The following is a 15,670-nucleotide window of genomic DNA, read 5'->3' as shown; positions in this document are numbered from 1 at the left end:
ACAGAGAAAACAGGGAGGTACCAGCCCTGTTGTGCTCCTGCCCAAGACAGAAACAACACAGTAGGACGAACTCATCCCACATAGAAAGAGTATGGTGTCAGTGTGGTGGACGGAGGAGTCTGTCAAGTTTTCAGTCAGAACATTGCGTTTTTCTTCCTCAGTGTGGATGTGGAAAGCATTATCCCTGAGAACTAATGGTCGTCCTGAAGCATGTGCATGTGTCTGTGTGTGCTGATCCAATAGTTAGCCACTGGATGAGCCAGAAGGTTGGGGAGTATATCTCATACTGGTGGGAGATTTTGAAAAGATCTGACTTGGAATGCCAAACCATACATTAGACTGTTGTGCTGCCAACTGTGGCCAAAGCCCATCCTGACCTGTTTTGCTAAAGCCCCATGGAGCGTATGAGGCTGAATAACTCAGACTTGGGGGGATGATGTCTGCAAAATAAGCCTGGGAGCAGACTAACCCTCAGGCCACTTGTCAGGTAGATGTCTCAGCAGTGGCTGTGAGACAAGAATCCTGAAAAGGCTTACGTGCCTTGCACAAATTTTGTTTAAGTGCTTGGTTCAAGACAACCGCTACTGGTGTCTATCTTCCCATGGTATTTTCTATGCACACATTGGTACTCGAAGGCTCCTTGTACAGAAAGGCTGTAATTTTCCATGTGGTTTCCTCATGAATGTATCTAATGAAACAAGAGACTTACCGCTTCTCTCCAGTTTAAGACTACATACACAGCAGCTTAACACTCTGTAGTCTCTTTCCATTAGGCAAAAGACTAGTTTCTGTGGTGATCATGCAGAGAGTCATTATATTCATTCTGCCTTCCCTCCTTGCCAGTGCCTAATATACATCAAATTACTCATGATTACATCTGAGCTGCCTAGCACTTCTAGAATATTTTCTTAAAATTATACTTTCTGTTGGGGAGTTTTTAAAGTGGCTATGCCATTTGTCTCCTGAATAATTAAAAAGATTTTTAAAAATTATTGATTTGTATAGGTCTTTTGACATTCAAGTTTATTGTCAGCACCTATGGGGAATTAACAGATTTTCCCTAAGTAGAAAAACCTTTCCTAAAGAAATATCCTAGAATTCATATGTTTACCCGAATTTAAAGGAGTCCAAGAGATTTTTATAAATCTAGAGACATTAAGGCGATTCTCTGGTAGTTCCCAGAGATGTTTCAAGGTACTTCCTGGAAGGAAAAGATTTGATTTAAAAAAAGAAAATCCTGGGTTAAAGTTAACCAGGTTCTCTCAGAGCCTTTAATGTGCTAATGTTAATGTGCCTTACGATTACCTAAAGAGGATGTAGTCAGTATCATTTCTTACACTTCTGTATTCTGTGGAACCCACTTTTTTGTTTTATTTATTGATTTACTGAAGTATAGTTGATTTACAGTGTTGCTAATTTCTGCTGTAGAGCAAAGTGATTCAGTTATATATACATTCTTTTTCATATTCTCTTCCACTGTGGTTTATCACAGGATATTGGATATAGATAGCTCCCTGTGCTATACAGTAGGACCTTGTTGTTTATCCATTCTGTATATACTAGTTTGCATCTGCTAACCCCAAATTCCCACTCCATCCCTCCCCACTCCCCCCCTCCCCCTCGGCAACCACAGGTCTGTTCTCTATATCTGTGAGTCTGTTTCTGTTTCGTAGTTAGTTTCATTTGTGTCATATTTTAGATTACACAACATGATATCATATGTCTTTCTGACTTACTTCAGTTAGTATGATAATCGCTAGGTCCATCCTTGTTGCTGCAGATGGCATTACTTCACTCTTTTTTATGGCTTATTGGGTTGGCCAAAAAGTTCATTTGTGAAAAACCCACACAAACATTTTGGCCAGCCCAGTATATATGTACCACATCTTCTTTATCCATTCATCTGTCGATGGACATTTAGGTTGCTTCCAAGTCTTGGCTATTGTGAACAGTTGCTATGAACACAGGGGTGCATATGTATCTTTTTGAAGTATAGCTTTGTCTGGATATATGCCCAGGAGTGGGATTGCTGGATCATATGGTAATTCTATTTTTAGTTTTCTGAGGAACCTCCATACTGTTTTCCATAGTGGCTGCACCAACTTACATTTCCACCAACAGTGTAGGAGGGGAACCCACTTTTTTAGTAGGGTCTCTTAAGGTACTAGTGCACATCAGAACACATTTTGGGCAGTGGTGCTTCAGGGAATTCCCACAGTAAAAGGTTAATGTTTCATCTCATCTTTTTAAACTGCTCTAAAATCCATCCTCCTTCAAATGGCCATCAAGAACTTCAAGTTAATCGTGTCAGCTCTCATTGCATGTTGTTTATAAGCATGGCTTTATTATTCAAGTGAGATGGGCTAAAAATAAGATTTTTGTAATGAGAACATTTTATTTTAATTTTCACCATTTATATACAAACACAAGATAAAACACATCACAAAACTAACATTTTATAGTTAATATTTATAGGTGCATAGTTTCATGCTCACGTATTTAAGTATTATATGTATTAAATTTCACAATACATCAATATATTTAGAATCATTAAAAGACACCTGAAAATCTTATAATATATTATAGTAAATCACTCACAATTTTTCAACATCAGCAACGAAAACTTAGTGGCGATTTAGAAATAAGTGGCAGTCACTTGGGTGTGTTTAATTTAATTTAACACTTTAGATTTGAAGCCACAGTATCCACAGCACACAGAGACCCTGCTATCATATATTAGGTGGGAGGGAAGCACCGAGATGCTGAGTTGGGGCAGGTACAGATGCGCCAATCACTGCTGATGGAAGACTTCAAGACACACTGAAAACTTTGAGAAAATGTCATGACTGGGCACGTTGGAACTGAGCACTGGTACAGGGTGGTACATCTGTCAGCAGATCTCAGGAAACTGGGAGCAAAGATATTTCTTAGGCTTCAGGTTCGTAATCCTGATACCCTTCCTAATAATAGGAAAATCGGAAAGACAACACGAAGTTTTAGTATAAGTGACCAGTGATCAGGGCTTTAGGGCAAAAATGAGATGGGACATGGCTTGCCACTCTGAATAAAGGTTATAGTCTTAACAGTTCTGGAACTATTCTGCTACATCCAGTATAATTTTCTTCTTTTTAATAGTTTTGTCTTCCTGTCAAATATAAAAGTGAATTATTATTCTTGTGATCAGCGTTAGGGTGTCTGAACTCTACTTCCACATGCGCCATTTAATAATCATATGACCTCGTCCTGTAGGACACAGTAGCCGGTCTATCTTATCTGGCTCTCATTTTCTTCAACTAAAGTGTTAGTTTCTTTCTAAGAAATCACCTGATTTGGTTCGACAACATTTAAAGGCAAGTCACATTTTCTCTCCTTTTACTTTCCCAGTTGGGAATATCATCTTCATCTGTGGCTTCAATTATTACTATGTCAAAGCTCCTTCTCTCTCCCTAGAACTTGGATAACATAGACAATAAAAATATTGATGGTCTTAACCAAAGGGGCCAGATTAGTCCTCCTAAAAAACAACTCTAATAATAGCAGGATCCTGCTTAAAAACATATTTCCAATAACTCAAGCTGCTTTCTGAATGAAGTACAAACTTAAATGGCCAGGCTTTTACAGTACTTTACAATTTGCCTTTGACCCATCTCTGCATCCTTCATCTGTCACTCTTCTCAAAGCTTGAACCACATTTAATTACTCACTGTGCCTCAGACATATCCACATGCACTCTCAGACATGGATGCCTTGGAGTTTTCCTTGTGTTAGAATGTCCTCCCTTCATTTTGGCCTATCATATCTCCCACCCCTTCCCACGCAGATCACTACCACCTCTGCTATAAAACTTCTCCCGACTGATCTAAAGAAATCTTGTAAAATGTTAACCTTTTCTGTGCATCGTGTATATTTTTGCCCCTGTGATGCCTGGTGCATAAAAGGCAGTCAATAATGTTTGTTAGGGGTATCACGATGAATAAATGAAGGGATGCACTTGTATTTGTTTTTCAAACCTACTAGAGTGTAAACTCCTTGCATCCGGCTACTAGCAGTTACTCTTCCTGTATTTCTGTAGTGTTTATTAGCATTGTGCCGTGTATAAAAAGACCCCCAAATATTGGTAAAATTAATTAGGCAAATAATTCAAGCTCAGTTTCTGCAAATGGAATGATTATCAGTATGCCTTGTAATAATGCCATGAAGAAGAAGAATAACCTAACTACAACACACTTTAACTCAATTTTTAGTGGTGGTGTCTGGTTTCGATATCAGGGTAATATTGTTCCCACAGAATTGGTTAGGGCGTGCTCCCTCTTCTGTTTTTTTGGATGATGAGTTAATTGGCATTAATTGTAATTAGTGGTATTTTTTCTTTTTTAAATGTTTGGTAAAATTCACCAGTGAAGCCATCTGGTCCTGGAATTCTCTCCTTGGCTGGGTTTTTTAATAATTCATTCTTTTTTAATTAGACATGTATTCAGATTTTCTATTTCTTCCTGAGTCAGTTTCATTCATCTAAAAGTATTTTCTAGTTTCTCTTGTGATACCTTTTCTATTAAAGAAACTTACTTTCAAATTAAAGTGTGCTGTTTAAAATGTTAGACTGATCCATTGCAAACTATGCATTTATCATATTTCTACTCTCTAATTTTTTTGAGTAACTTTTACTATGGAAACATCTCACTAGAAATGGATGGCAAATAATAATTACTACCTTTGGCATTTAATTGATTTCTCTAACTTTCCATTTTGGCATTTGTTTTAGAAGGTAAAGTGTCTAGTAAAATAATTCTTCAATGTAGGGGCCAGCAATCTCTTTCTGTAAAAGGCCAGGCTGTAAATATTTTAGGTTGTGTGCGCCACATACTGTCTCTATCAGTGCTGTTGCCTTTTTTTTTTTTAACTCTTTACAAACGTAAAAACCATTCACAGCTTGAAAGCTGTCCACACAATACACGTCCTGGATTTGGCTAACTTGTGCATCTAGAGAGTAAGTCATTCTCTTTAAGGACAAACATCAGGGAAATCTGACAGTGACAGATTTGGGTTACTGATTATTGGACCCAACTTGAACTCTTAAACTTTATTTTTGGAGTTTCACGTGTATAAACTCTTACCTCAGAAGGCATTTCATAAGCCTCATTGTCAGGATCCACAGGTGTATCTTCCAGAATTCCTTCCTGGGAGGCTCCTTCACTCTAATATTTAAATGAAAAGCATTCAAAGACTTTGAGGAGGTACCATTATTCACTTCTAAAAATCACAACCATATTTTGAAAAAAATCCTATATACAGTATGGAAGGGATGTAATAAAAACGGCACTCCTTAGTGTCACTGCTAGCATTCTAAACTGTACAGTGCCTTTGGTAAGACATTGAGGCAACAGGTGTTATTAACGCTAAAAATGTACAATTTTTTGGCCAAGTAATGCACCATTCGGGAAACAGTCCCAAGCTAGAGAACAAAGGTGTTTCTCACAGGATCAATGACAGAGTAAAAATTGTTAACCTAAATGCTCAATGGATGGTGAAGAATTAGGAAAATTATCATTCACCAATTCAATAGATTATTAAAACATCTATTACTATGACATAAAAATTATATAAAAAATAAGAACCTCTTTAGGATACAGTGTTTAGCAGTATATAAATGTTGTTGTATATATTATGGATACAGCCTAGGTAGACTTCAGATACAAAGGTGAAACAGATTGGAGGAAGGCACAACAAAATATGAAAAGTACTTTTTGTTGGGTAGCTATGCATGTTATTTTTACCTTTTTGTAAGTTTTTAACTTATATAACCATTTATAATGTAAAAGCATACATATTTTATACTTTATTTCTAATAACGGTAAAGAAACAAATTTAAAAAACAAATTTCAAGACTGAAACCATACATATTTGGCAGAAGAAAACGCAACTATTTGGTCAGTTTTCCAATTATCTCTCCTTAGGATCCCACAAATTCAACCTGTTGTGGTCATGGTTTTATTAGTGGTCTTCATTAAATACCTTTTGTTGCTTTGCATTTATTCCAGAAAAGGAATTGTAAAAAGAGGTGACTGAAAATTAAAAGAGCAGGGAGGCACTGTGAGTCTATATGAACTTGCTCAAGGATATCAAATAGTCCCTCAGTCAATGTGGCTTCTGTTTAAAACTATGCCTGATGTAAATAACATCTCCCCATGTCTTCATCTTGAAAATACAGGTAGGGAAAGGGATAAGGAAATGGATGATGGTGAGAAAACGTCAACCTAAAGCTCATTCTTACATTAGCTGGGCAGAGAAGCTTATAGGTCATCCACCTCTGCCTAACTCCTGTTTTATAAATTTTAAAAGTCCAAGTTAATTATAAAGTAAATAAGATATAAACCATCCCCCAAATACCTGACTTCTAAACATGGAGTAAAGGTACTGTTTTCAGTGTTTCACCTCTTGGTTCATGTCAAGAACATAGGTTCTGCTGATTGGTGGTTAGACACCAGGGCTGTAATATCACAAGACTTGAGTTCAGATCCTAGCTTCTACAGATTCTAGATCTTTTGTGATGTTGAACAAGTTTCTTAAGCTTTCTCTAAGCATCAAATAGCCTTAGGGATAAAATGGGCCAGCAATAACTCTTTTAAATTGGGAGGAGCCAATGACATCATTAGTCCCCTCATTAGTATTTAGATAACTTTTAGTGATAGTCAGGTATGAGGAAAATAAGGTAAATTTCCTGTTTCTTTGCATTTTAAGCTTTTAGGGATTTATTTTTCTAACCTAATTTGTTAAAAGATTTTGATATAGACTGGACAAGTAAATATGCAGAACTGACTTGCTTTCTATCACAAATGAGGTGCTAAGACTGGTGAATGTTATTGGATATGTGTGTGTATGTGTATTTGGGTGTGTCTGTTGCATTCTTCAAAGGTCATCCAAGTAATGGTCAATGTTGCTGGTGAATTCTTTGGCTAGATTGATCATGTATTGGGATCAAGTAAAATCCATCCCTATTAATTTTAAATAATGACTTACTTAGGTTGCAAGTACATAATAACTGCTATTTTTTAAAGTATACGTATTTCTGAGCATGTATTTACCTAATCTTTAAAACCATACTCCAAGTATCTACAGTTTATAAAGTAAAATATGTATCACTTGTGGGTAAGGATTTGAGAAGCCACAGAGGAAATGCTAATATAATATTTAAAAAGAAGTCAAATAAGTGATGAGACAGAAAGTCAGCTACAAAAGTAAAGACACATAAATAAATGGGAAAAAGAGGAATCAAGTGCAACATAAATACCAGGATGGTCAATACGTATCAACATGTCACAAGAAGACGCCTATACTTTCAGGCATCTTTACTCACTAAAGGAATAAACATGTGTTGTTTTCACAAGTTTGCTAGACTTTATGTGTTGTTCTCTGGTGAATGAGATTACTGATTTCATTAAGATAAAAATACATTAATATTCATAAACTATCATTAAGGTTTTAACTGTATTACATGAAGTGGAAATAGCTCATAGACCTCCCATGAGGCAGGCTATCCTGAGCCACATCTTGCCAAGGAAATTTGGCTTCAGAGGTTTAGTCATTTGCTCAAACTAGCAGAGGTGACTCCAGACTCTGTGCCCTTAACCACTATCCTGAGCTTCTTCTCCAAAAGAATTCTGGCATTCAAAATGTTTTCTTTAACTAGCTATAGATTTCAGAAACTGAGAAATAGGACATTCTCTCACGTCCCTGACTGTGCCTTGCCTATTCCTTTAAGACTCAGTTAAGAGTCTATTCCTGCTAAACAAAATTATCTTGTAATTTGGTTGCTGAAACCCATCAAAGAAGTTTATTCAGAAGCACTGTATGCTCTATGGGGCCATTATACCTTTCATGCTATAAAAGTTTACCCAGAAGGAAACAAACAAAAAGTATTAGTTAAAGCACAAGTGAGAACTGCCTTTGTTTATCAAAACATTGATGAATTCTCTAGTGTGTAGAAAGAAACCACCCCAAGAGCATGGCTAGAGAAACTAGTGAGGATTAAGGAAATGGTGGGGATGAAGTTGCAGAATAAAAGAAAATTACTCAAAATCCTTTAAGAACAGAGGAGTATGATATTCAATTTCCTATTTTTCTATCCAGTCTTGTGCTGCAGTGTAATTTCACCATCCTACCATATCCTTCACACATAGCCTGTTGGCCCTAAATAGTCACTAAAGTGCTACCCAGTGGTCAGAATAGGATGCTGCAGTACGAGGAAAGCACAGCATAGGTAAGGAGATGGATTATATATATAATGGAAGCAAGAAATTAGAACCAGAATCGACCAGGAAAAAATGCAATCACGGGAAAACCATCAAACATGTATCTTGCCTTTCCTGTACGAACTGTACCTTAGCACGTCATTGGATGCAATCAGCAAATTTTGGACTGTGGGAAATGATACAGGACAAATAACTACTTCAACAAGTAAACTGCAAGAAAAACAAAAGTTTGGGGAAACATAGATTAAAGTGGACTTCAGAGAGCATTCGAAAATTACAACTTAAGAACCTTATTTCACTCTTATTTGGAATCCTGTTTTGAGAAAAGAGAAACAAATATGAGATGGGGGAATTTAAACACTGACTGGATATTTAATTAAAGAGCTCCTGTTTACTTTTAAAATGTGATACTACATTTGGGTTTTACTTAAAGTCCATAAACTAAAATATAATAATCAAATGTTTTTAGATCAAATAAGATATCTAGGCATTGCTTGGAAATTATCCAGGTTTGGGTTGGGAGAAATGAATAGGCTGTAGAAGAAACAGGAGTCTATGTGGTGGTGACTGGTTGCATTTGAAGGGGAGAAAGTGTGGCAGGTAGATTAATTTGAACTGAAGGCAGTCGAGGCCCAACAGACTCAGGAAGAGCTTTTTACATCCTCCATAACTGCCCAAAAGAACGTAGATTAGAGGCCTGTACCAGAAAGAGAGCTTTCACCAGAGAGAACTTTTTGTTTACCTGAAAGCGTCATCTATATGGCAGGGAAGACATCTGATTACCAAAGACCTGCTCATCTCACCTTCCTGTGAGTTGCCCTCCTCCCCTCTGAAGCTTGGGCCCCATCCCATTCTTCAGCTCAGGGTAGCATATAAACCTCAATTGCCCGACTGCCTTTGAGTTCCGTATCTTTGTGGGGCTCTCAAACATATGAAATTAATTTGTTTTTCTCCCGTTAATCTGTCTTATGTCAATTTAGTTACGAGACCAACCAAAGAGCGTATAAGGAATGAAGGGAAAATCTGTCCTGCCCAGTAGTTTGGTGCCGAATGTGGGGCTCTCCTTTGGCTGGACATTGCTTGTTCTGGGGTTGCTGCAGCTGAGAGATCCTGGAAGCTCTGGTAGAAGGTACGAATTCTTACCACATCAGTCTCCTGGATCTCTGCCTGCAGGATCTGGTGGAAGCAAGAGTGGGGAGAATCCTTTTCCTTTTTCTAGATTTGATTAGCAGGAGACACTATTTGTGTGAGTCAGTTCCTTTGGTATAGTGACTCTGGTAAAGATTTGTTACGAGTATTCTTGCTTTCTATTGATTCCTTTCCTCCTAGGTCACTGTTTTCTTTTGTCTTTTGTGTTGTTTGTCATAAGGAGGAAAATCATAGGGTTGAATACAGGCATAGGTCCTATAAGCTTGTTGTTTGAGCTAGGCTTACAGACTGGTGAGTTCATGATTCTCATGAGACTGGCATCTCTTTAGACAAGCTTTGCTGTGGTTCCCCTATATTAAAGACAACAACAACAACAGAGATGAAGGATTCTTTTTGTCTTGTTCAGCCCCATCTGCCTGTTTTAACTTCCCTTTCCTGTTAAGATCTGCAGAAAGCACTCTGTCCAGATCCCCAGGCCCAGGGTATAAAGATTCCTTGTGTAAATCATGAAAGCCAGGAGGTGAATTTAGCAGAATCACTTGGGATGGGTGGTAGGGCTGGCTTCGCTGCCCCTTACAACTCCTTGTACTTTTCCATCTACTTTTCTGATTACAAGACCCTGTAATCAGGTTCTGCCAGCTTCAGGCTTTCCTATGCAATGTCCCTCGCAAATGTTTTCTGGACCCCCAATGCAAGAATTCACGTCTATGGATGGTGGTAGTTCTGTTAAATTACAAAACCCTTTTACCTCTACTTTCAGTTCCTACCAAATTTAGGGAGGAGTTAAAAAGATTAATGTACATTCACAGTCCCACTTACAGCTGCCAAGGTGTGTTTTTCCCCTCCATAAAAATTATTTTGGATTATATATAATAAAATTATGTTGTAGTTAACAGACAGCTCCTGGCAGTGGCGGGGTGGAGGGGAACTCTCACAGAAGAAGCAGAGGACCCAGGCCCTCCTGTAAATAATCAGGAAATGGATCAGTTTGAGGCCAATATTCAGGGGCCAACAGAAGCAGCAGTAGAAGTTGTTTCCTCCTGACGTGAACTGGTCCAAGACTGAATTGTACATTCAGGAAAAGGAAAACATTTGAAGGCCTTCGTTAAAGACTTTTTCCAGACTTTTAAAAGGCATACTGTGTTAAACCCTGAAGCTCCGTCTTCTTTGGAAATCTCCCTGATATAAGGAAGCAAATTAAAGATAAAGTAGTTGGATGGGTGGGCCAGCCCCTTGACAGTATTCAGGCTGCAACCCAATCTTTGAGGAATTAGAATCAACTGTCCTTATCTTGCAAACCTTTGCAAAACCAGAAATGCAGCTCTAGAAACAATTCAAAACACACCTATCTTTACCATCCCCCAAACCTCCCCAATTCATCTCAAAATGCTTGCACATATTGTAAAAACTCAGGACATTGGAACAGAAGTGTTCTAAAAAGAAGGAAAATAGTAATTACCCTAGACTTCTGATAATTATAGAGAAACATATTCCAAAACTCCTTGGAGACAATTCACATTCTTTCTTTGTCCCTTGAAGATGTAACTCTTCGATGTCTTTGAAATGTAAACACCCCAAGGATATAACTAAAAACACAGCCCACCATCCTCTGAGACTGAAGTAAACAGAAGGGGGGGTGGGGGGAAGGCTTTTTAAAATAAAACACAAACTGCTATAAAATTTCCCTTGCGGAAAATTTAATCCACAGCTTCCATAAGGTTACTTATTTCGGACAAATGAAAGTCCTTGCCACAAAAATTAGTAAAATGCTTTAGGCATTTGAGTGGTCACCTTCACTTGTTCCATCTTCCAGAGACACAATTTGGATTCAACTGTTATTTACGAGCTAATGAGTTGTATTGTTGTACCTGATTCTTGGCTAAAATTTAGGGTCCCTGTTGGTATCTGTGTGTTTATATATGTCTATGGATGTATGTTATGTATATGTGATATATTTCTACCTCTGGATGGTATTGCCAAAATTAGTTTGCCCAAAAAAAAAAAAATAAATAACTGACTTTGTTTAACTGGCTTAAAGAAAAACAGGCACTTATCAATTTAAATATTTTTAAACACTCTGAAGTATAATAGACACTAACCCAAATGCTTTTCAAGTTCATGTGGTCTGGGACAATCTTTGGTAAATAAAAGCTAGTTTAAGTTTGTTGGTTTAATTAAAATTGGCATGTCTTTAGAGTTTTCAGCATTAAATATAATTTATTCGACCTAGGTTTCCTAAAAGTCAAATAAGCTCATGTGTCTCTGTTACAGAATTTGTCAGAAAGAAAAATAACCTAAGATGATGGCTAGCTGCTTTAATGTCTCATGACATTTTATGAGTAATCTAAATATGGCTGTTAAGAACAAGTGAATGAAATAATTTTAGGGGAGATAAAAATTTTAAGTGAACTTTTCAAAAATAATTATGGTTTATGATATGTCTACTTAAATAGTTTTCTAAATCTCTTTGGTAATTTAGAGTTTTGCTATGTTAAGTTAAAGGATGGAAATTCATTGAGGTCATTTCCAAATAAGATAAAATACAGAACATAGATTTATCCACTTTTGGCTTCTTATTACAGAGAAACTAAAGATATTTAGATCTGTCAGTAAAATGTCTTGTGTCACATTAAAAAAAAATTGTACTATAAGAAAGCATATACTTCTAGAAATGATGAAATGTACTCTTAAATTTGCCAGTCTGTGGAATGATAGTGTGACAGTTCACAATTGCTTACTTAGTTTTCACTAGATATTAAAGTTTCCAAGAGTTAAGAATTCTAATTAATATACATAATTGAAACTACTAGAAAGAAAAAAAACTCTGTATGCAAGGGAATAAGATGTGTTTTTGGCTAAGAAAAGGTATGAGGTATGGAGATACGTTTTTATTAAGAGAAAAAGACTAATTTTGTCCTAAAATAATTATTTCAGAATGAGAAAGCAGAAAATAAAAGACAAACTAAGTGGATATACAAAGTTGGGGAGAGAGGGAGGGAGGGATAGGAAAAGAGAATTTTGCCTTGTGTAGTCAAACTGGCTAAAATTGAATGCATTTATTATAAATATTTAAAAAAATAAGCTTTAATAACAATAGTTTACTTATATTTGTGTAAAACTAAAACTTGATTTTCTTTCATCTGCAAGAACAAGATTTTCTTAGACTAGTCTGCTCTTCATAAGATTATGAGAGGTTAAAGATTCTGTATTTTATCAAAATAATTTATTGTGCTTCATGTTCTCTTTATCAAGTCTTTGATTACTTAAGAAAACAGTCTTCTCTATTAGAAGAACTCATTTTTTTTAACAATTATATAACTTTCTATATCTGCCTGCAAAGTATTTTGTTGTCACTTTGGTTAAATGGATTGACTAAATATTGTACCACAATGACCTATGATCCTATTTGAATCCCCCAAATCAAATTCTAAATGAAATCTTTTTGTCCTTGAAATAATTGGGATTTTCAAGAGGGTCCCTGGAACATCTCAAAAGATTGGTTCTCTCACCTTATATTTAAAAAAAAAAAAGAGAGATGTTAAACTAGTTAAGTTTATTTGATGTTTAATTCCATGGCAAGTATTGTCAGGCAAGAAGTACCAACCCTTCTTTATGTTGTATTTCTATGGATGTATGTCATTAATATGTATTCCAGAAATTGTACAAAATTCCTAAAAATGATATGTATTGTTTTCAGTCACAATTCCAGTTATTATTTTAAAATGTTGTATGTCGGGCTTCCCTGGTGGTGCAGTGGTTGGGAGTCCGCCTGCCGATGCAGGGGACATGGGTTCGTGCCCCGGTCCGGGAAGATCCCACATGCCGCGGAGCGGCTGGGCCCGTGAGCCATGGCCGCTGAGCCTGCGCGTCCAGAGCCTGTGCTCCGCAACGGGAGAGGCCACAACAGTGAGAGGCCCGCATACCACAAAAAAAAAAAAAAAAAAGATGATGTATGTCACAAAAATAATCAAATTTCCTTATTAACTGCATTATAATGAACTCTCATCAAATCTTTAACTGTAACTTTTCTTTTGTCATTTACAGACAGTTACTCTTTTACTCTGATGCTCTGGAAAAGGTTTCTTGCAAAAGTGCTTCACCTTCAAGAAACTCCTGGAAAGGAATCTAACAAGTACAGGTTTTTGATAACTTTCTGATCATACCACTAAACTGGGTAAGAATTTGCATTAATCTAATGGAGAAACTGACGGCTTCATAAAACTGCTAACAGAAGATCAATATCAGTAAGAATTAATTACAGGGGAGTGAATGACTGATGAGGATGAGAACAACTTTTATGACTTTTTGTTTGAAATATTCTTGGTTCCTTGGTTTTGTTTTTCTAGATTTAAGGAAACCTTTTTCTTTCTCTCTTAAGCTATTAGCAAGTTGGTAAATATACCTTTGTGAACGAAGATACAACAATTACTCTTTCTCACTATCTATCTGATCCCTTCAGAATTTGGAGACTCTTAGTGAGTACTCTTATTTTCATGGCATTACAATTATTTGCATAAATTCAATAGGAATCTGTCCTCATAACATGACACAATTGGAAACATTGGTTATACACCAAGGCTTTGACTGGAATGTCATATTTGAGAATGTGCACAGCGTCAGATATGACCAGACAGGTTTAAGGAACTAAGGTTGACTTTATGGAGCCAATGATGCCCCTTGAAAAACCAGCCTCGTACTTTCCTTACAGGGTTCCTGGAAGCCGTATCAGATGAGTAAGGAAAGTCACTTCCTGGCAGGTGCAGGAACCTCAAGATATCTTGGGGACCTCCAGAGGAGAAGAATTACCCCGAATGTATCGGTACTGCAGGCAAAGTCTGATGGTAAGTCCCTGGCTTGGCTGCCTAGCCTCCAGAGGCATTTAAAAGTTAAATCTGAGATTCCTTATGAAAGGTTCCAACAAAGCAGATTTAAAAGAGCCTATATGGTCAGCCACTATTCTTGTTGCACTTATGTAAATAATAAGGCCAAGTCTGTTGAAACTAGACTTAATTTGCAGAGACATTAGCCTTACCATGGTTATCTTTGGTAGAAATGAAGCTAACTGTAGAGAGAAACATCATGTCTCAGTAATATACCTTTGTGGATATCATATTCTAGTGCTGTTAATTGTCTTTGAGGTTTTGTTTTCTACCTGTAAACTGGACTGGATCCTGAATTCTTCTAGTTTCCTTCAATATTTGGCTAAAACTCACCAAGCTAATAGTTCCAACTTTTACCCACTTCTTGACTTGGAATCCCTATGAACAAAAACTGCTCTCTTCCTGAATCTCTGCAAACTAAATGTGAACAACTTGATATAAACTTCCCAGAAATCATCACAGCAGCTCATGTGTAGATAGTCTTTATGCCTGTTGCTGTGTGGGCGCCTCAGAAAGTTTACCTGAACACCCAATGCCATCAGAAATATTCAAACTGCAAAAGATGTTTTGGCCCTGACAGCTAGAAATCTTCTTAACTGGCTGCCCTTAGGACTCGAACTGGGTTTACAGTCTGCTCCAAACATTAACCTTTGTTTTTCTTTTGTTTCCACAGAAATGCTTTTTTATTGAATATCTAATTGCTTGCACAATATAGGCCTAACTGTGGGAGCCCAATTGCATCACTGCCTTCTGAAATGAGACAACTCTTTAACGGAATTGACCTATTCTCAGGACTCAAGACACTGGTTCAGTGAGAGGAGCAATCTACCAGCTCAGCTTCTGGACTGTGAAACTTCTTGGAGAAGTTTTAAAGGTGGGACTGACGAGGAGCAGAATGTGCCACCCCAAAATGTGCTACTTTGGCAGGTAGATTATTTTAAGCTGAAAGCAATTAAGGCCCAGCAGACTCAGAAGAGCTTTCTGCCCCTGCCCTTAACTGCCTAAAACAATTTAGACAGGGAGGGGAGGAGACAAGATGTGGACTAGAAGAACTTGAGCTCACCCCCTCTCACAAAAACAGCAAAATCACAACTAACTGCTCAACAACCAACCATCAACAAAAAAGACTGGAAACTACCAAAAAAGATAGTCTACATCGAAAGATAAAGAAGAAGCCACAACAAGATGGTAGGAGGAGCACTTTCGTGATACAATCAAATCTCATACCTGCCAGTTGGGTGACCCACAAACTGGAAAATAACTATATCACAGAGGTTCTCCCACTGGAGTGAAGGTTCTCAGCCCCACGTCAGGCTCCCCATTCTGAGGGTCTGGAATCGGGAGGAGGAGCCCCCAGAGCATTTTGCTCTGAAGGCCAGAATGGCTTGAGTG

At 37.4% G+C, this 15,670-nt stretch overlaps 1 protein-coding gene across 5 annotated transcripts in view; it reads right to left on the bottom strand.

Moving 5' to 3' along the window:
• Window positions 1–2,363: 2,363 nt before the first annotated feature.
• The window catches only part of SNCA (synuclein alpha), a 130,236-nt gene continuing 116,929 nt past the window's right edge, over window positions 2,364–15,670 (bottom strand). For 4 of the 5 annotated variants that reach the window (XM_060299794.1, XM_030865668.2, XM_060299795.1 and 1 more), the window contains exons 5-6: window positions 5,115–5,195; window positions 2,364–2,960 (exon numbers count right to left, since the gene is read on the bottom strand). In XM_060299794.1, the coding sequence (XP_060155777.1) occupies window positions 2,928–2,960; window positions 5,115–5,195 (114 nt within the window). In that variant the 3' untranslated portion in view covers window positions 2,364–2,927. The remainder of the gene's footprint in view (window positions 2,961–5,114; window positions 5,196–15,670) is intronic. The other variant, XM_030865669.2, reaches the window with a different exon arrangement.

The sequence above is a fragment of the Globicephala melas genome, chromosome 5 (genome assembly GCF_963455315.2).
Source record: "Globicephala melas chromosome 5, mGloMel1.2, whole genome shotgun sequence".
In the NCBI taxonomy this organism is placed as follows: domain Eukaryota; kingdom Metazoa; phylum Chordata; class Mammalia; order Artiodactyla; family Delphinidae; genus Globicephala; species Globicephala melas.
The sequence above is the reverse complement of the archived record's forward strand: the minus strand, read 5'-3'. Positions and strand labels throughout refer to the sequence as shown.